Raw genomic sequence first — 22681 nt, forward strand, 5'->3', positions numbered from 1 at the left:
GTTGAGAGTGCAGTCTCAGTTAGTCTGGCACAGTACCTGTAGCTAGTGATTTTTTTTTGTTAGAATAGGAAAGTGTTAATATTAGTTGGTCAGGTGCTGGCGAAAAAGATGTGTCTTTAGATGATTTGTGACCCTGGACGACGAAACCAGTCTTAAGTGTTAATTTTTCGAAATTGAGATTTGAAAGCTGAATAAATAGGCTTTCCATTGATGTATGGTTTATTAGGATTGGACTAGATTTGGCTGAGATACAACTATTTGAAAATCTGGAATCTGAGGGTGCAAAAAAATCAAAATATTGAGAAAAACGCCTTTAAAGTTGTCCAAATGAAGTTCTTAGCAATGCATATTACTAATCAAAAAATAAGTTTTGATACATTTACTGTAAGAAATTTACTAAATATCTTCATGGAACATGATCTTTACTTAATATCCTAATGATTTTTGGCATAAAAGAAAAATTGATAATTTTGACCCATACAATGTATTTTTGGCTATTGCTACAAATATACCCCAGCGACTTAAGACTGGTTTTGTGGTCCAGGGTCACATTTTTGAAAATGGTTAAAGACTCTGTTCGATTTGATAATTCATTATAAGGCATTATTAATAATTGAGCAACAAAAATATATTGAGTAGCAAATCAGCATATTAGAATGATTTCTGAAGGATCAAGTGACACTGAAGACTAGAGTAATGGCTGCTAAAAATTCAGCTTTTCCATCACAGGAATAAATTACATTTAAAATATACTGAAATAGAAAACAGTTATTTTAAATTGTAATAACAAGTTACATATAATGCAGCCTTGGTGAGCATAAGATATTTCTTTCAGAAACATTACAAATAATTCCATCATTATAGTGTACAGTGTGAGCTAAATAGTTGGCATGAAATACATAATCACGGCTTTCCTAACTACAAAGATTTCATTTTAAAAGCGAAGCGTCTTGCGTTTCAGCGCTACAGATGTGAAGAGTGGCTGCTTCCCCGTGTCTGATTTAGCACTACACTGATGTCCAGGTGTTCATTACACTAACAATAGAGCACATACGTCACCATGTGCTGTAGTCCACGCTGCTTCTGTGACACTCATTACCAATGCGGCCTGGGTTGTTAATGCTCTTTTTGTTTAAGGCAACACCGGCCTGGATTTTAAATACAGATGAAATAAATTAGAGAAAGGCTTAGGTGTTGATTTGTATGTGCGTGTTCTGCTGATTTGTGCTTTCTGACGTTTTGAACCAGTGATTTCACTATTACCTTGCAACAAAACCATTTACATACACAATTACTGTGCGGATCAACCAATTCCGAAAGTATTCCAGAGTCCCAAACTCCTTCAGGCGTCCGCAAAAACAGAGCAACATAACAGATTGCTAAGAACATTGTTGTTTTCCCACTCTGAGATGTTAGTATGCAGAACATGCTCATATAGGGGTGAAAGCAGGTGAAAGTGTTACAAATAGAAAAATTCGCCACTGTGGTGGGCTTAAGCAGGCCGCTCACGATGCCCCCCATCCGTGGTGACACTTTGACAGTAATTTTTCAAAAACAGAGTGACACAACAAAGCTCGAAAATAATCTTTGCGTACAAGCGGAGGACAGCATGAGAGACCGTTACTAACTTTCTGTGAAATTGATAGAGTGTGGAACAGTGAAATAAAGTAATGGCAGAACATCCCAGAGGAACGTTTGAGTGAAAAGCATTTCTAAAAGGATCTGACAGATTCCATATTAACAATGCGATTCTGTGGAAGGAGGTTTTTAAAATGATAATGTATCTATAAGAGCACTGGGAAAATCCTCTTATGGATTCATTTCTTGTTCTTAATTAAATCAAGCAAGAACTCTGCCGTCTCTCACAGCAATATTCTCATTAGCGTAGATTTAAATTAGATTAATTCAGTGCTGAGGCTGTAAACTTAATTCATATTTCTCAGAAGAGTCTGTTTGTGTGAGAAGCGGAAGCGTGTTTTAGATGAATGTCTTATTTTACGTTTTATGGTTTGCGATGACAACATGCTGGGCATGGGTGACTGCATTACTGTAATTTAAGCTTATGTAAAACTGGGGCCCAAGGGCAGTCGCCATGATGTTGAGCTCCAATTACTCCAAGTCTAGAAGTCCATTGCCTTGCTGTGGAAAAGCTGACATTGACCACAGGCAATGTGTAATGCACTTTTTATTGAAGCTGTAAATTGACAGGGAAAGATATTTCATATTTGGATGAAATTACATTGAGAAGTTAATTAATTTGAATTTTTAAATTAGATTTTAAAGTCCACATGAAACCAAAATTTACAATGTTCATTTTGTTAGTGCCTATTGCACTAAGAGGTGAACAATTAATATGTTGGGGGAAATAAACCAAACAAAAAAAAAATTGTCTTGGTAATCTTTAATCAAAATCTGAACATTTGCTTCCGCTCTGGAATGGCGTTCCTACTCTCATGACATTGACAGTTTGGTCAGAATATCCTTAACCACACCTCTCCAACCATTAGTTTGCTGCAAATGAGAGATGGAGAGAAGGAGCGCAAAAATAAAAACCCTGCCCTATATTCAATATTCCGTTACAGCTGGAAATACGCCACGATACTGAAATAAAGTAGGCAACAATGTCCGGTTCACGTGGACTTTAACTTACCTGTGCATGTGTTAGTGTGTATTGCATATTTCTAAGCCTGAAAATAAATCATAATCATAATTTGTTATTCTTGTAGACAAACCCTTTCTTTTATGCAGACTTACACTGTCAATGAAATGGGCATATACTTTATCATATCACATTATAATGTGTAGTGGCGGGGGTTGAGGGGGGTCTTCTTTTAAGAACAGTTTACTGAAGGGTTCTTTGAGGAACCAAAAATTTATTTTCTATGTCATTGCTGGGAAAACCTCCTTTTGGAACCTCAAGTGTTAGTGAATTATTGTAAAGACCCAAATAATGCATTTTGTGAGTTTACTTTTTTTTGCGGGTTCCCCTGGTAAAAGTCGCATTCCAGGGGCTAAATATCACATTATTGGGGCCGCCTCAACCCGCGGACATGAAAAACATCCCGCGGAAAGAGTGTTAAAGTTGCCCAATTCTGCGGAAACCGCGGACTTAGCTAAACACTGGCGGTGAGTGCGTGGATTAGCCTACAACCTAAACACCTCTGATTGGCCATTTGTCCTAGAAATCAACAAACAGGCCTGTGATTGGCTACTTTGCTCCTCTCTGCGAAAATGCATTGTAAAATCATTTGAAGCTTTCCAAAACAGAAGATACACTGGATTGTTTGTCAAATCTATTTCATTATGCTATTATTATGAAGAAAACAGATCCTAGACCAGGAGTTATGGGCAGCTTTTCCATCTAAAAACAATCAGTTAGACTATTTTACACTATGAGTTAGACAACGCTAAATTAAAGTCCGGCCATCCCCCTCAGTCCGCGCCGTGCCTAGAAACTTCTAAATTGTTAAAGCTTCCACTAAAAAAAATAGTCCACTGCAATATACGAAAACAACTGCTTAACAACAACAAAATCTGCAATAATATTTAAAAATAATAATAATATTAAAGTGCTCAGAATTCATTTTCACCACAATCGATAATTAAGATGCAAAAACTGGGGCAGTTGCGTTTCGATGAAACGGCAGAGCGCGAGTCCGCGGAGTGATACGAAATATGAGAGTAGCGGCGGTTTCATTTTACAGTGAAGAGTAGACTCCCATACAGCGTTTCCATGGAGTCGACGGTGAAAGCAAGGAAATAGGTGAGAAGGTATGTTCCCCTCCAACACCCCAACAGTAATGATGTCCTTTTATACAGTAGCGCTTCTTGCTAGAGAGAGAAAAACTCATCGAGGCTCCAGCGAATCGAATCAGATCAGAGTGAACTCACTGAGGTGCGTCGGTTTTTCTCCCTGCCCTGCAGTGCATCAGATCATCTACGCCCCCTCCGGTTTTTGGTCGTGATAGATCTTCTCAATTTCTAAGAAATAGATTTCTGCCTCTTTCTTATTCTCTGCCATTATTCAATCTTACAGATCTCTGAGTTGAAAATACATTCCACCACACCGAGTCTTAAAATGAGTTCAGTAGGGACTCGCTTGTAAGGAATGTTCTGAGAGCACTTTAATCAGCGGGACTCTATTTGCCTTTCTTCTGTCCCTAATCTCTGAACTTTGAGGGGCAATTACCAGACAAAACAAAGAGTCTTTTTTAATTTAAGAGGAGCACACTGAACTCTCCTGCACACATGCTACTGTCGTAAGGAGCCCCAGAAGGACACATCAGAGGATGTTGACACAGGCAGGATCAAAAAGAACAACGCTGAGCGAGGTAAGAGACGCCCGCAGCACACGAAAATCAACCTAAATCAATTTGTTTTCAGATGTTGTCTCCAGGGACCACTTCACAAATGTCAGCCCCGAGGCCAGAGCATATGACAAGACTTGGTCTCTGTATGTGTGTGTGGAATGAGTCTATTGGATGATTTTTTTTCTCTGAGAGTGATATTCTAGGAGCATGACTTTACAGAACAAAAGCTGTCGCTGTTGATCAATTAAAAGTGTCGTTTAACATTACAGATCATCATCGTGAGAGAAGTCGCTTGTTATTAGTGGTAGTCTGTCGTACTCCAAATAAAAGCACTGCACTCTTGTGGTAAAAGAATTCATAGCAGAAATATTGTAGTTGTCAGTTTATAAAGCGCCCTCGAGTATGTAGACATAGTTAACTAAAACCATATAAACATGTTCGTTACTTGAAATAAAACATTAACTGAAATGATATATAGCCTATAAAAAAAACTTAAAACTTATTTCAGTTAGTTGTCAAGGAAACATCTAATTTCATTTATTTTAATTTGATGTAGCCTACTAAAATAACTAAAAAGAAAAAGAAAACAATAAATAAAAAAACTAAATTCAAGTAAAAAAAGTAAGTGTGAGATATATATAAAATGGCTAACTTTTTGTGACCACAATAGTAGGCTATATGCTTATGTATCTGATGTGTGACACTGTCAGATTTTGAGAAGTTGCTTTTGTTTTAACTGTTCTAAACTATTAATTAAATGTTAATGCACTTAAAGTAATGTGAGTTTTAAATCCTCAAAACGGTTCACCAAAACGAAAAGTATAAACCAAAAGGTTAATTTATAAACGAAGTGTGCCTTGAACGTCTCCTTCAGTCAACTGCAATTACACTGTATGAACTACAGAGGGAGACAAAGACCATTGTTGACAATACAACGTACCCTCTTTGTTCATTAGTGGCGTTACATCTTCATTATATAACTCTAGAATATTTGTTGACAATGTGTGATCATACAGACCAGCTTTGAAGTTACTTTAGGAAACATGATGAGCGTTATAAGATAATATGCCTTTTTTTTTTTTTTTTGGTAAATTACATACTGTACATGTGATTTATAAGTGCAATGCACATATGATATAGTCTATGGGAACTGTGATTATCTAAGGTGTTGAAAATCTAGCATGCTTTCTCAAAGCTTTAATTTATTTGTGTGTGTGTGTGTGTGTGTTTAGCACTCAGATGACATGCCATGTGTTAAGGCTTGGGGAAAATGACTCAAAATAATGAGCAGTCAGACCTTTTTTGGAATGCATCACCTGGTTTAATATACATGACAAGCTTTGACAAGTGATGAGCAGCTCCATTATAACAGGGTAGAGCAAGCGCAGTGTTTCTGTGGTGGCAACTGTGACCTATATAAAACAATGCAAAAGGCAAAGTTAACAGTGGCAAGCCGGCACCAATAGAAATAAAACATGAAAAATCCAAATTTATAAATTCATTATAGCAACAGTGAAAAAAGGAAATACAAACACATAGTCAAGTGTTATTTTAACAGCCGAATAGATTGTGTTACTAGTTCCAACAACTGTTCACAGTCAATCTGATATGAGCGTGTAGAATTGTAAAGCAAGTGTTTAAGGTATGCAGATCTCACTGCTGCTGCTGAACATCACTGAACAATAACAACAGGTTAGGCAATGTGGCTGGAATAATGTAATAATTATGCTGTTCAGTCTAGTGCTAGTATTAATGCCAAGAACTTGCTTTAATGCTGCAAGATCATTCAGAAGACAGACTGCTATGACCAATGTAAACACAAATGACACCATGTGTTCAATCACACTGCTGTACACAGTATGTCCTCATTACAGCTGATTACCTGCCACCGTTTCACTGATGATTGATTGCAAAGTGGCAAAGCTGAGTTTGTTTTTTTAAATAAAAAGCAATAAAAACCCACAATACTACAGTGGGGTTCCTTGTATAGAAAATACAACAATAAAAACCAAGTCTAATTGGAATCCAGACTTATCTTCGTCTATTTCTATCAAAAGAGTAAGAACAGTGTATACCAAAGAGGGAAAGGCTCACATGGGCATTGTGACAGTAATGATTGACATTTGGTTAAGAAAAGTGCGTGTATAGGCAGTATGATAGCTCTTCAACTCTGGGCTGCTGTATTTGTGTCTCTACTAAGGCAAAAGTTGAGGACAGACACATACAGATCCTCATCAGTCTTGAGATTAGACGCGTGTTACTGCTGACCTCCACCGAGACAGCGGGAGATAATGAACCAGTCGAGAGTTTGTTCCACACATCACATTATCGAGAAAAGAGAGATTTGATTTGGCAGGTTTCCTGGTTTCTCAGAGCAGCTCTTGAAGTGTCAGAACAAGATCAGTTCCTGTTCTCCATTTTAAACCGGTGGCTATTAAGAATCATCAGTATCTGAAACAAAAAGCAATGTCCAGATTTGGTTAGCTGAGATATATTGTATTATAAATCCTAATAGTATAGTATAAGTATTTGAATTAAATTTGATTATTAGATAAATGATCATTAGAATTACTATTCCACAAGGAAGGAATTTATTTTTATGCAAAAAAGCTATTCTTCAAAAAAAACAAAAAAACATACACACGTATTTTATATATGCTAAATTATTACAAAGTTGAAAAAATTTGTAAAATTGCAACCGTGCATATATGAAATATATATATATATGAAATTACAATTAATATTAAAATTAAAATAGTAGTAATAAAAATAAAACATTTTTAGAAATGCAAAAATCTGCACTTCCACACTACTCAAATCATGTTTCTAGAAAATTCCACACTGTTTTCTATTAGAAGAGGATGTTACATAACCCCCACCAACAACAAAAAGTCCTCCTCAAATTACAAATCACTCCAGTTCTGGTAAAACATATCAGATGACACTGCAGGAAGCTGCATAGAAAAAAAGTAAAAAAAAAAAAAAAAAGAGCAGTGCAATTTAGAATAAATGGATCCATGTCATATCACATCTATCAATGCATTCTCATATTCCAAATCACTTTAAACTTTTAAAATCATCGATCAAGGAGTTTACAAAGAGAACAAACCCTGACCTCAGCATTACCGCGGCTGTACTTTACTTCTCATTGAATTATCTTGAGAGATCAGCTGTAGTTAGTGATTGCTTGGACAGATATGGCAATGAACAGAAGAGTGGCATGTGTTTGAGTGGATAGGAATGAAAATCCGGTGATGTTAAAGGGGTCATGACATGAGAAATCAAATTTGCCTTGATCTTTTGGCATATAAGAGGTCTTTGTACCATTAAAACACCCTGCAAGTTTCATAGCTTAAAACCTCCTCCTCATCGTAAACAAAGTATTTATTTAAGCTCCAGAAATGGCTCGTTTGGATCTGAGGTGCCAGATGACATTAAGGGGCACAAGCATTTGCATAAACATTGCCTCCAGAGCAAGACATCAACGAATAGTCATCTTCTCACCATAGGCCCCGCCCACTGGCGTTCAGTCGCTCAACGGCTGACACTTGATTACGCTGAAGGCGAGTGTTGCGTTGCGTCAAAAGAAAACAGAAATTACAATCACTGCCGCTTTCTTGTCTACACTGAATACAGTATAAAGATGCGTGTTCGCTTTCTGACGCAGTCCACGCACTTGAGTCTGTCGTCAATCGCACAAATGGAGTGAAAGAACGTTTGCTTTAATGTGTTTGATTTAAACAGCTCGTTTGTGTCATTGTACAGATATCAGAAGGTTCCCAGTGTAAGGAACAAGTGGATAATTATTTTTTTAAAGGCATCCCGGATTGTGTCTGAGGATTGTTCAGAGCATTTTTTTTGTAAACAAGGCAGTGTCATGAAGAGTTCACAAAGAAACATTTGTTGAAAGATGAAGCGGTACTAGATCTAACTGCAGCTGCATCACAAACCATAATTAAACGATTTCATAATGCTTTGTCTGGAAATTATCCTTAAAGGACACGCCCCTTAAAACAGGTCGTTTTAGACAGGGTCAGAATGAGGGTTAAAAATAATAAAAAAAATTTTGTGCAAAAAACTTTAACATTATAAGTAACCCTCAAGGAACATATTAAAATAATTTTTTAAAAATCCATGTCGTGACCCCTTTAAGAGAGGATGTGAACAAGGAAAGAGAGAAACAGACAGCGATGGTGTAAGGGTTCTAGTCAGCTACTCAGGATGAGCGGGGAATTGTTGATGATGTTTCTAATTGAGAGGTAAATTCAAAAATACCGTAATGGTGTGAGACTTTTATTCCGTTACAGCGGGGCCCGGGTTTTCTTTATTTTCAGAGGGAATGGCTAAGTAGTCTGTCCTGTAGACAAATGGGTACAAAAGAAAAAGGCAAAACTAAGAGTTGAGGGTGCACTGCTGCACCAACTTAGCCAGGACTCCTACCATTACCACACTAAAGGGAGTGTTCACCCAAATTATATCTTTTTTTTTTTTTTTTACTCATCATGCACTCTCAGAAATAAAGGTACAAAAGCTGTCACTGGGGCTGTACCTTTTCAAAAGGTACTCTTTTGTACCTATTAGGTTCAAATAGGTACCAAAATGGACCCTTTAGGTATGACAGCTTTTGTACCTTTATTTCTGAGAGTGTGTCATTCCAAATCTGTATGGTGTTTGTTTCCATGTAACACAAAAGTATTTTTAATGCAGCTCTTGTACAATAAAAAAAGTGATCATTTTAAGGAGATATTCATTTACTTCATTCATTATTTTAAATAATTAAAATATAACAAATGATAAAATTACAATTTAATACAAATACATTGTTTAATGTTTAAAAAATTTAATGTAGATATTAACAGATGAAGCATGTTTTCAGTGTGCCATATAAAAACAGTTCATAGTGGCCATTGGCCAATGACTCCAAAATATGCAAATAAACCCTTAAATATAATAAAAGTAATTTAAGTTCAATTGTAAGTCATTATTACCTAATAATCACTATGTGTTTGGTGTATGACAAGGTGTGTAATTATTCTTCACAAATGTCTTTTTTGGAGAGAGAAAAAAATTACACCATACAGGTCTGGAATGACATGAGGGCAAGAAAACAATGACAATTTTTTTTTTTTTTTTTGGCTGACTTATCCCTATAATACTCAGTGGCTCTGATATTGAATACTCAATGAAGTTGAAGTTGCTGAAGTTTGGGGATCTCCGTGTTTTTTTTTTCCTGCTGGCAGAGTGAGGATAGCAATATAATCACATATTCATATGACTGACAAAACAAATCAAGAAGAAATGACTGACAACAAATTAAACTGTGGTAAAGAAAGAGTAGAAAGAAAAGAGAGGGTTAAATGGCCCAATGCTGTGTCAAGTGACAGTAAGATCAATGAGTATCAGTTTGGAATCTGATTACAACAGGTAAGGCTGACAGGCCACCACTTTATTTCCCATATGGTCTGCATGACTGATGGGATTGAGTCACACTAATGCACGCTTTTAAAGCACTTATGCCCATTACCCGTATCAATGTGTATGTGCATGTCTGTGTTTGTGTGTCATGGTAGTCTATCATGCATCCAAACAACTCAACAAACAAGTTAAATTTATCACTAATGATTGAACCTTCAAGTTATATTGATTGAATGTCATGTCTGTGTAAAAATATATATTTTATCCTACTTTTCCATTAAGCTTGGAGAGCATTTAATCATTTAGTAAATATAGATACATTTTGGTGAACGTAGGAATAGTTTACCCAAAAATGAAAATTTGTTACAATTTATTCACCCTCAGGCCACCCAAGATACAGATGAGTTTGTTTCTTCAGCAGAACAGATTTGTAGAAATTTAGCATTGCATCACTTGTTCACCAATGGATCCTCTGCAGTGAATGGGTGCCGTCAGAATGAGGGTCCAAAAAACAAAAATAAAACGTTACAATAATCCATAAATCATTCACACAAATCCAGTCCATCAGATACCATCTTGTGACATTAAAAGTTGTTTGTGAGAAACAAATCCATCAAGTTGTTTTTAACTTTAAATCATTGTTTCCAGCTAAAATCCTCTACCCATAATATTGCTTTCTCCAGTGAAAAACAAAAGAGAGAAATATGCACAGACCAAGCACTGTTCAAGTCAAAACAGGTCTAAACAAGTATGTCTGATGTGAGAGGACAACAGAGGATGGGCTTTTTCACTGAAAGAAGCATTATGATGAATTATGGACTACCAGTACCAAATTATGGGCTTTTGGCCAGAAGTGACAGTTTAATGCCTTAATAATGGATTTTCACTTTACAAGACATTAATTGATGTGCTGGAGTCGCGTGGATTATTGTGATGTTTTTATCAGCTGTTTGGACTCTCATTCTGATGGCACCCATTCACTGCAGAGCAAGTGATAAGGCAAAATCCTACAAATTTGTTCTGATAAAGTCATTTTGGATGGCCTGAGAGCGAGTAAATTTTTAGCAAATTTAAATTAAACTACTCCTTTAAATGGTCCCCTCAAACTTGTAAAAGCAAGACTGTAACTGAAGACACGTGATAATGTAATACTCACACAGTGTCCTGAGCCAGCTCCTCAGATTTGGAGATCTTCCTGTAGCAGTAGATCATTTCCACCAGCAACCACAATGTGAGGAACACCAGCAGCACATACATCATGATCTCTGAGTACAGCGCTGCGGTGTCTACACTCGCTGAGAAAATGAAAATATACAACCAGAGGGAATTTTGTACAATTAATTGAGCAATCAGAGGAGGGCTGTTAGACTGATACGGTTGCCACTAAGGATGTCTGTGATGAATTCATCCAGAAAGTGACTCAAGACAGTCTCAAGTGTACTGAAAATGAGGACAAAAGTGCAAAATGCATGAGTGGGCAAGTCAAAATATAGCTGATCTGCTGTAATGCATTAGGAGAGTCATTAAAGCTATTTCAGGTCACCAGAAAACTATAACCAAGTGCGACCTCAGAGATGAGCAGTCATGCTTTGCATCCAAGTGGTACTGTACATTTCTGATTGAATGGTTTCATATAACAATTTTAACCACATTTTCCATGTTTTTTATTTATTTTTTTGTTATATGAACAAAAGCATAGCATGCACAGAAGATCTGCAGAGAATCCAAATGAACTGTTGGTAAGAAAATGTAAAAAAAAAAAGACAATTAATTTGATTTAAGTTGGGGTAGTTTGCCCAAAAATTCTGTCATTTACTCAGCCTCGTGTATTTCCAAATTTGTATGACTTACTTTTTTGGAACATAAAATTTTTTTAAGAGTGTTGGTAAACAAACAGTTCTGGGGCCTGTACCATGATGCTGGATTAGCTGGCTAGCCAGGTACGTTTCAGTTTAGTTTGCACCAATCCTGGGTTTTAGGTACCATGAAAGTGGCTTGGCTTTTAGCTGCATTCATTGCCATAATAACTTGCACTCTACGGCTAACCTGCTCTGGGGCAGGTTATGTTCTGGGTTATAGATCTCAAACTGAAATTGGACTAATCAGATGTGAGCAAAGTGACACATGACTGACACAAAAAAAGTCACTTCCCCAGTTTCTCTTGCTCCAAATTAAAGGTCACTAGTACTAAAAATAATTGTCTAAAAACAGTACTAAAACTAGTACTAAAAAATTGTCTGGCCAAAACCAGAAATTGAGTTATTTTATATGATTTATATTATTATTAATCCATTACATTCAAACAATTTTAGTTTAACAAGATAATTTGTTTTATTTGTCCTCTTTCATGAACAAGTAATTTTGTCATTGTAAATGCATTTAAATTCATCATATTCTTCAATCTCTTAACCTTTAGCAAAACCTTTAACCAAGGCTCGTGATTGGCTGTTCACCAGTGATGTCACACATTCACGTGCACGTGCTCCACAAACTCAGGATCAAAGCCTGAGTTGACAAAGAAAGTTGATGATCAGCATCATGGTACCAGTAAAACCGAACTGGAGTGGTTTGGTTTTGTCAACTCGAAACTAATCCTGTAACTGTTCATCTACCATCATGGTACACAGGCCCCTGGTTCCCATTGACTTCCATTGTATGGATATAATTGAAGTAAACGGGAACCAAAATTATTTGGTTACCAACATTCTTCAAAAAATATTATTTTGTGTCTGCAGAAGAAAGTCAGTCATACAGGTAGGGCTGTCGCGGTTAAGGAATTTCCCTTGCGGTAATTTTGAGTGGCTCAATAGCGCGGTATTATATATATATATTATATATATATATATATATATATATATATATATACTACGGGGCCGTTGAATGCTTGAATCTGATTGGCTGACGAACGTTCTAAGGTGTGCAATTATTTTCAGGGAAAGGCACGGCGAACGTAGTTCCAGGCAGCTCTTGACCGCATTACATGACCATATCACTTCGCCAAATGATTTCTGTTATTTCAAAGGTTTTACAACAGCAAAATAACCAAAACCCACAAGGACACTGGCCAAACAAATAAATATAGTAAACAAATGGATAAAAACAACAGATCATGTCCATGTTTTTGCCACAAAATTACGCTTTATTATGTACGGAAAGCACATACTCTATCTCTCCCGCTCTCTCTCCCTCACAGACCGCACATACATAACATTTACAGTTTGCACACACTAGCATACATGGTGCTAATGTTGTTAGCGCTACTCTGACGATTTTATCAGTAAACAACTTAAAAACTACATGACTTCTCACAAGCCAGGTAACAACAACGGCGCTGTTCGTGAACAAAAGGAACTAAGTTTCACTATAACTAGAGACATTGCTGCTATTGAGAGACGCACACAGGTAATCTCTCTCTCTCATAACTTAGTTATTAACTGTATTAACTGCATTATTAATGTGCTATCAACGGCTCAAGCCTCCTTTACTAGGTTTAAAATGCCGTTTTGGAATTAGCGATTTAAGTAGAAATACTGGACGAATGCCCTGAAATATATCATCTGATCGATGTCGAGGTGTGGCAACCGTAGTATAAGCGGAATAATTGACTTCGGTCGGGTGTGCATTATTTTTCTAATAATTCAACGGCCCGTCGTCAATTATTCCTTACACACACACACACACACACACACACACATACATATATATATATATAATATATGAAACCGAAACTAAATCGCGTTGAAACAGGAAGTGAAGTAAACAGAAGAGTGACAAAATAACGGTCCACATAAAACATAAACCTGACAATAAGATCATTAGTATATTGTTAGCATATATATAACAGTTAGTTCTGTTCCTCGAATCTGACTGACAAGATACTTTTTCTGTTAATATCTCACCTGCGTGTTCTAGACGGCTGTCAGTGCAGTTTCATTGTTTCGCCTCAAGGTGGCGTCAAGAGACTGTCTTTGAGTGAGTCTTCATTCAACTACACGCTGATTCATTCAGAGATTTGTAATGAAACACGCTGTTTAAATCATTTTAACTGAGCGCCACTTTTAAAGGCTCAGCTGACCAGCAGAGCGTCGATGCTAAGACAGATTTCACTTTCCTTGGACATGACAACCTGTTTTACATGACTCGGCCTGAAGGACAGACGCAGGTAATCGCACGCGATCAGTCGATCTCTCTCTCATTCACTGTCTGTTTAGGCTTGTTAAGTGCAAATTTACTGAGCCTCTGTGCAAATCAGCATGATACACATTGTTATCATTACTAATATTCAGTACACATGCACGAAGTGTAAAACAAAAAGGGCGTAACCTTACGAAAAAGAAAACGTCTCCGGTTAACCTCGGTTCCCTGAGAGCGAGAACGAGACATCACGGAGAATTTCTCCGTTATGGGAACTCCTTCCCTTCAACCTTTCCTGAAGTCCTATTGGCTCACGCCAGTCAAATGACTGGCCAATTGTTGCGAAGCATGCAACCGTATGCAAATACTGACGAGCTCGAGAGGCAGTATAAAATGCGGTGCCCGCGACAATTACGTCAGAATCGGATACTGAACGCCGCTTAGCTGGTCGAGCAGCGAGCACGGCGAACACCGTGATGTCTCGTTCCCGCTCTCAGGGAACCGAGGTTACAATAGTACCCGGAGACGTTCCCTCTCGAGCTTTCACGAGACATCACGGAGAACTTCTCCGTTATGGGAATGATATTCAATCCCGCCGTGAGAGAGGCTACGAGCAGCCTGTACAAGTTACACACTCAGCGAAGAGAGAATACACACACACATAATTCCCACCAATAGTGACGCTTGTTAGGCGGGCTCGCAGCTGATAGGTGGAGGTAAGCCAATGAGCGTCTACACCCCAGGTATACGAAATTTGCATATCTGGTCGATAATATTGCAGGCTGCGCTGCGAACAGGGCAGTACAGACACAACAACAGTACAGAGATAGCTATGTTAAGCAGCATAAAACATAACATGATCATGGTAGCACTAGTGAATAGACACGAATAACTGGAGCTGCACTGAGTACAGGGCAGACAAGAGCACACTTTCACTTTCCTCTCGAGCTCGTCAGTATTTGCATGCGGTTGCATGCTTCGCGACAATTGGCCAGTCATTTGACTGGTGTGAGCCAATAGGACTTCAGGAAAGGTTGAAGGGAAGGAGTTCCCATAACGGAGAAATTCTCCGTGATGTCTCGTGAAAGCTCGAGAGGGAACCCTGAAATATCGCGGTTGCTGCGGTTGTTGCATTCCTCTGCGGTTATGCTCTAGCGCGATATTGCGATTATCACGACAGCCCTACGTACAGGTTCGGAAAGGCATGATGAGGGTAAGTAAATGATGACTGAATTTCCATTTTGGGGTGAACTATCCCTTTAAATTTCAGTTAGGTGTTCATTAGGCAGAAATTGATCAATTTCATTTTTCTGCCTGTCCCTTAGAAGACACATTACAGTAAATAATTTGCATGCAAACACAAAACCACACAATGAAACAAACATGCTCAGATACTTCATGTCAGCTTTCCCTTGGAGGACAATAAGACTCAAAGGTTATATGACATATTGTAAGACAGGTAAATTGTCTTTTAAAGATGATCGCAAAGTGACTGCATGATCAGAGGTTCTCAGCTTTACCCTTCAGAAGCTCACCCACATTGATCTAATTATATTAATAATTTTTCAACAGACTGTTCTGCATATGAAAATGGGTTTTAAAAGGCGAGAACCACTGTATACATCAATGATAGTGCAGCGCATGTGACATTCTAGAGAAAACAAGTGCATATAATTCTACAAAATCTAGTACAATTGTCAAAAAGGACCCGTGTTCACATTATAAAGAGTTTCTCTACAAATGTCTCATGCACTGCAGTGAACAGATCTAAAATGGCATTGAATGTAAAAGCAGAGTTGTACTGTAAGTTTGTGGTTCTGGAAGGTTGCTTGCAATTCAAAATATCCTCTAAACCCACCACTTAAATACAACATTGTCTATGTCTATCTGCGAACCGAGACACTCACAGATAGAGATGATGCATTGCAGTTGCATGATTAAATATAGACAAATATACATTAGGTAAAGTATATTCGATTGAAGTGAGAGGAAGAACTCTGCATTCAGCAATCTCAGGCATCAAGAGAATAGCATACAAACCAGAATCTTTACATTACCCCTTACAACAGATAGAGAGGTAAGTGGCTGCTTAGATAAAGCCCTGAAAACAACTTCCTGCCTTCCAATAAGTAGGCTTAAACAACAATAAAAACAGAACAGAGTACAGCATTACTAGAACAACACAAACAACACATCAGGACACAGTTGAACTATATTGAAGGAAGGACATTGTACTGAGGTCAACAGTATCTGATTTTTAGGTTACAGCATGTTTGGAAATGGCCTGCGGTGCAACCATCCAAATCACACTGTAGAGATGAAGTAATCAGATCGAATATGGCTAGACGAGGTACTGTAAGCGTCCAGCGGAGTGTTCGCTCACTTACCTTGCATGTTTACCTTCAGTTCAATTGTGATTTTCTCGGTGATGGAATGCTTGAATGAATCGAACTCGAAGAAGCGTGACACCACACAGTCGTATGTGCCAGAGTCAGTTGCGGAGACATTTATGATGCTAATGGAGAGGTCCTGCAGATCCTTGCTGCCGTTCCATGTCAGACGGCCCTTCCAGTACATTCTTGCGTCCTCTGGCTCCTGCGGCTCACGATTATACTGATAGATCTGTATAGAGGAGATGACGGCGTGTCAGATATGCTCATTTTTAAATACAATAATATGCAGCAAAAAAGCTAAGAGGTAATCTCACAAGCAGTCTTTTGTAATCTGATGCAGAACCGTTGTAGAACCAGTCCACTTTGGTTTCGGCAGAGATCTCCTCTCGTTTCATGCAGTAGATGCAGGTTAACTTCATAACACCGCCTACGGTGGCCTCTTTGTCTGATGCCACGTTCACACACACCAGCCTGACCTCCTGAACTGCAGAAAACACAGAGTGTTACCACACACACTGCATCTTTCATCAACATGTAGGACATCCAATCATGCCCTTTGGAGTGAGAAGTTAACACCTTTCCAAAAACGTAGCTTCAATCTGCATATACTTTATGGAGGTCAATTAAATCTGAAGCCAAGATTTCTCAAGGGAGCACCAGAGAATGAGGAAGAGAGACAGAGAGAGATTATTATCCATTACAAGCTCCAATTCCAGAAGGAGCTCACAGCACTCCCGACTCCCGCTCAGACAAAAACATACCTCATTGCTGCAGACACATGCTCAGTATTGGTGGCAGAGAACGCCACATTGAGCAGGGACCGGGCCGAGGCCTCAGTGATGTGAAGATTGTTCTGGAGTGTTCGCTCGACTGTGAACATAACCTCTCCGTCATTGTTGAAATGGAGGGCATCTTACGTGACTCACAGCCTCAAGCAGAAGCTGTCAAGACTGATCGCGCCTTTTCTGTTTGAAGGGTCATATGGGCCAATGGAAACAGCAAATGTAGTTGTCCATCCCACAAGCACAGACAACGTATAATATAATGACTAGTTGTGACATATTTCGCCACTAGTCAAAGAATGCGAAGTTAGTGGTAGATGAAATTCTATTTTAAATCTCTAATGTTCTGATGACACCAGACTGCCACAATCTGTGAGGAGAAGCAGTGTGAGTCATTGGCACTTATGGGACCGTTTAGAGCTGAATTAATGCCATCTCTGTATAGGATTGTATTTTTTTTTAACAGATATGTGAATTTGTGACTCACAAATAAGTTCCTAACATACCTCAAACACTGTCTGTACAAATGTTCTGATGTATGATTAACTGGTTTATGTACTAGGAGATACAGACATTTAAGAGGCTGTGGGGAGTTATTGAAATAATTCTGGAAGTAATTCTGAAAAAAAAAAAAGCCCAAAAATAGTGAGCAGGGGGGTCCCTGCAAATACTCAAGTGTTTTTTTGGTATATATATATATATATATATATATATATACACATACATACAAACACACACACACACACACACACACACACGTGTACAGTGTGTGTGTGTATGTAATACTTGCAAAAAACAAAAAATCATAATAGTAAATAAATAAATTAATATAAATTAATTAATGCATATTATTTGAGTCCTGATATGCTGTTATCCTGTAGTGCTTATCACAACCATACACTGTCTTAGAAATTACTTTAAATTACAAAAACTCTTATGCTTATTATTAACATGATCAGTTTAACACTCTTAATATTACTGTTATCTCTATAGCATTTTCTCTCCTTATTTTAAATGACAAAATGGTGTGTGTCGTTATTTATTATTCAAATTATTCATTTAAAATTTCAAAACACTTACCAGCAAATATGAAGAGCAATAGCAAATGCAACACAAGCCTCATGTGAGTTGCCATACTGGGAGATCTAACAACAGGGCGGCGTCTCAGATCGAGTTTTCCTGTAAGTACAGAGAGAGAGAAAGAAAAACCGACACTAACTTGATTTTGAATAAGTTAAAATGTTTATAAAAATATATATAGGCTATATAAAATTCAGATTCAGATATGAACTCATATAGAATATAGGTTCAGCACGGACAGCGCCCAATCGCGCGTGATTGTTTATTGATTACATTACATTTTACTTCAGATGTTTAAGTTACATCACTAGACAGAGACGTCGCACTGAAATAGCAAACTGAGTGAAACAACTCGGAGCTGGCGCTTCATGCAGGTCTACGGGACGGAATGAACGTTGTCGTGTTTCTCAAAATAAAGTTTGAGCTTTCTTACCGAGATGCAAACATCCGTTCTGTAAACGTCTTAAACTAGAAGCGGACTGTGCCGTTCCATGGCGACGCTCGTGAATCTGAAGACCTGTGGATCTTAATGATTCCTGTAGAAAATTCGCGCGGAATAAAGAAATCCAGCGTCTCCACAACGAGCTCTTTCAGAAGATGTCATTGACAGAGAAGAATTACTGTTTCCTTTTGCATCCACATGAGCAGTGCAGATGCTCCATCGTCAAACCTCCGCAGCTGTAGAATAAAGACGCCTGTCTTTGTTTTCTTACTAAGTAGGCACTTACTCATGATGACAGACGAGCTCAGTGCGCATGCGCGGCTGGGTCTTCTTTCAGACTGATTTCTACAAACGTTTTTGTAGAAACGTACAAAAATTTTACTAAACTTTTTAATCACAATATTGGCAGGCTAAAACAATGGGTATGTTTTTGCATGTTACCTTTTAGCGTTTTTTTTTTTGTTGTTGGTTTTTGTATATTGATATGATTCATAATTTTTTTTATTGTTTAATTTGGCTGAAATGCCTATTATAGAATGTTTAATGGCAGGTTTTATTGTGACAACTTACCCCATACAGTATGACAACATTAGCCCGCTATTTTTAATAAATGTTATTTAAAGTTTTCAGTGAACTCTATCAGTGGAAATGTTCATTATTGTAGCTAAGACTTTGTGTCTACACAAAAATTGACTTTGAAGAATGAACCCAACTGTATTAACTGATCTAAAAAGTGTGACTAGCCCAGTCTTGCTATACTGGATTGTTCTATTCAAGGCTGATGCCTAATAAGTGATTTGTCCTGATGTCCTGGCAACGTAGGCAACAGAAAGAGACCGATATGAAGCCGAAGCTTCGTCAGAGTCCACAAATTTAACACCGATCACTGAGTTGTACACTAGCATTCATCTTTCAGTCGTCATCTCTTGTCTCTTCTCCCCTCATAAACAACATCCATCAACCCCAGCGAGAACAGCACATCATGAGCTGTATGCATCTGTAGGCTTCAATTGTCTCCGCTCGAGAACAGCATTTCATCATTCAAACCCACACGCTGGGCCTACTTAACCTACGCATGGTCGGGAAAGCAGCTTCATCGCAATTACTGCAATTATTACATGAGTCACACCGAATCTAACCTTTACAGTTTGCAGTCACCACATGAATGATGACTGTTGAAGAAACTGACAAATGCAAAATGGCATTTTTGAGCTAAAAAGTGTGGCATATGTTCAAATGAAACCACAAAAAACTTGTAGACTGCATGGCTATTAAAGGAATAGCCAAAAATGTTTGAAGAGTTTGTTTCCTTAGTTTACTTATTACTATACATCACTTGCTCACCAACGGATCCTCTGCAGGGAATGGATGTAATCAAAATGAGAGTCTAATCATCTGATAAAAACATCACAATAAATAAAATAAATCTGTTTGTAAGAAACAAATCCATCATTTAGACATTTTTAACTTCAAACCATTACTTTTATTTTGTACTATATATATATATATATATTATCAGTAGCGGCTGCTGGTCTTTCAAAGAGGGGAAGCTCATTTTCGGCCTACATCATAAAAATTGTCCATTTATTTATACGTAAATTCTGCCCTACGTTCCTTTTCAAGAAAATGCTCTGTGACCCTGTCGTACCAACTAGGTGTCTTTTCCAGTGACACTAGCCTACCCTACTGTATGTATGAACAAACAATCTAAAAATATATATATTAAACTCGACGGAGGGAATGTGAGAATTAGGTTAAACTGAAACAAGGAATGTGGTGTATAATAGGGTTGTCACGATACCATAAAAATGTCTTATGATACTATACCAGCTTAATTTATAATTCAATTCTACAAAATGAATCAAAATTTAATAAATAAATAGATGTAAGTGAAAACAGACAATATTATTCTCTGAATACTTATGAATGACTAGCTATTGTTATCCATGAAATGATCTAAACACAACTCATCTTAGCGCTGCACAGAAGCTGCATGAAGTGACATTTAGATATGGCATTTATTCATTTAGACTGTATTTATAATTGCATAAATAATGTTATGAGATTAATGTTTTAAATACTAAATTCTGAATATAGAAATATGTTGGAAAATAATGTTATATGCCTACTTTTAGACGGGAAACTTAAAAACGGCCAGCAGGTGGCAGAAGTTCGTGATTGAATCACTGAGTCATTCAAATGATTCTTTCAAAACGGCTGAATCCTTCAGGAGCGAATCAAATGACTGTTTTTATGAATGGCTCAGTGAATCAGTGATTCTCCCAAGACAACGCGGATTTGGATTCGAGCACAAAGGAAACAAAAACAGCACTCTTGTTCGTGTTGTATTGCCTAAGTGTCACGAGCATTTTTTGCTCGCATATCTTGAAATTTCCGAGTTAGCATCATGTATATTAAAACATATAAATGAATTAAAAAATATATATAATGATTTATAAGAACCAAGTGCAAAGCCGCTATGGGACTGAGCTCGAATAGCTTCAGCGTCAGCGACTTTTTATAGTACAAAATCGCTGTCAATCAAACGGAGATGCAGTCTTTCGACAGACCCTCCAATCATCACGCAGAAGCCCGGTGTCCAGGCCAGCCCACTCCTCCATTCACCCCCAGAGACGCTGAGTGTCCGTGGGCGGGACATAATCGCAGCATTTATCCAATGACCGTCTAGTTTCGAGGCGCTGAAAAAAACTGTTCAAAGCAGCCCCATTGAAGTCAATGGACGCTCGGCTTCAACAGAGAAATACACTGAAGCTACGGGAGTGTATGAGAAGGAAATCGAGTCAGCGACCTGCTGTATGTAGCTGATTCTGAACGAACTCGTCTTCGAGATGAAGTGTTCTATCGCATTTTTAGTCAATAAAATGTTAACACAATAGTACATATTTGACAATTAATATGTTGACATTATACTTATAGGGGAAGCCGAGCTTCCTTGCAGTCTTAAAGAAATCCCCACTGATATATATATATATATATATATATATATATATATATATATATATATATAGTGTACGAGTCCTATATAAATAATATTGCTTTCTACAGTGAAAAAGTCATCTTGTCTAAATCATGATAGAAATATGCACAGATAAAGATTCAAGCAAAAACAGTTCTACACAAATATGTAAGTTGATTTTGATGTGAGAGAACAGCAGGGGATTATGGATTATGGACTCGTACTTTGTCTAGAAGCGATGGTTTAAAGTTAAAATGCCTTAAAGAACGATGGAATTGATGGACTGGAGTCTTGTGGATTACTTCTGGATTATTGTGATGTTTTTATCAGCTGTTTGGAATCTCATTCTGACGGCACCCATTCACTACAGAGGATCCTTTGGTGAACAAGTGATGTGATGCCAAATTTCTCCAAATCTGTTCTGATGAAGAAACAAACGTATCTACATCTTGGATGGCCCAAGAGAGTAAATTTTAAACACATTTTCATTCTCGGGTGAACTATTCTTTTAAATTAAAATGCTTTCAGTCAAATGACTAGCAGCATATCTAAATAGTGCACATAAGGAGAAACACTTAATGGAAAACATCTGAGAATTAGGATAAACATTTTTCTGACACTCCAGTAATCCATCTGGTTTGAAATGCATATGCAAATGCTATATGGTAATGCTCACAATGGCTTAGCCATACGCAAAAGTATACATGTACTCCCATCTTGCTTTTCCATATAGATAAAACAGATTACTCTTCTTTACAGTACCATTGGGAAGGATAATTTGTTAAGATTAGATCCCTGTTTGGATGCTACCACAAATGTAAGATTTGTGTCTAATCTTACAATGAGAACGACGACTATTTAATCTTGCTAAAGTAGTAATGTATGGGAACCCAGTGAAGCTTAGTCCAAAGGTCAGGATTACAGATTTCATCATTGGGATTATGGCTGCTTTATTATGCCGACCTCTCAGGAAGAGAAGAACACATGGCTCCCAGACCTAGAAATTATTTCTACACAGCACAGAGACCATTTGTTTCCACAAGCGCCAGATGCTTTCCAATCTATTCTGACTCTTGATGAAACAATGAAACAACAAGAATTGTGGAAGGGATTGAAAGGGATGTCTCTCAGCAAGGTTCATCTGTACA

At 37.7% G+C, this 22681-nt stretch overlaps 1 protein-coding gene across 5 annotated transcripts in view; it reads right to left on the bottom strand.

The window, feature by feature from the left end:
• Positions 1-4928: 4928 nt before the first annotated feature.
• Positions 4929-22681, bottom strand: part of scn3b (sodium channel, voltage-gated, type III, beta) — a 33553-nt gene continuing 15800 nt past the window's right edge. Inside the window, exons 1-7 of one of the 5 annotated variants that reach the window (XM_058799237.1) lie at positions 18548-19525; positions 18115-18213; positions 16567-16736; positions 16247-16481; positions 10882-11020; positions 8586-8667; positions 4936-6761 (exon numbers count right to left, since the gene is read on the bottom strand). In XM_058799237.1, coding sequence (XP_058655220.1) covers positions 8604-8667; positions 10882-11020; positions 16247-16481; positions 16567-16736; positions 18115-18169 — 663 coding nt within the window. In that variant the 5' untranslated portion in view covers positions 18170-18213; positions 18548-19525 and the 3' untranslated portion in view covers positions 4936-6761; positions 8586-8603. Of the gene's footprint in view, positions 6762-8585; positions 8668-10881; positions 15994-16246; positions 16482-16566; positions 16737-18114; positions 18214-18547; positions 19526-22681 lie in introns of those variants that run through there. The other 4 variants (XM_058799234.1, XM_058799238.1, XM_058799236.1 and 1 more) reach the window with 4 other exon arrangements.

Source organism: Onychostoma macrolepis, chromosome 15, assembly GCF_012432095.1.
Source record: "Onychostoma macrolepis isolate SWU-2019 chromosome 15, ASM1243209v1, whole genome shotgun sequence".
Lineage (NCBI taxonomy): Eukaryota > Metazoa > Chordata > Actinopteri > Cypriniformes > Cyprinidae > Onychostoma > Onychostoma macrolepis.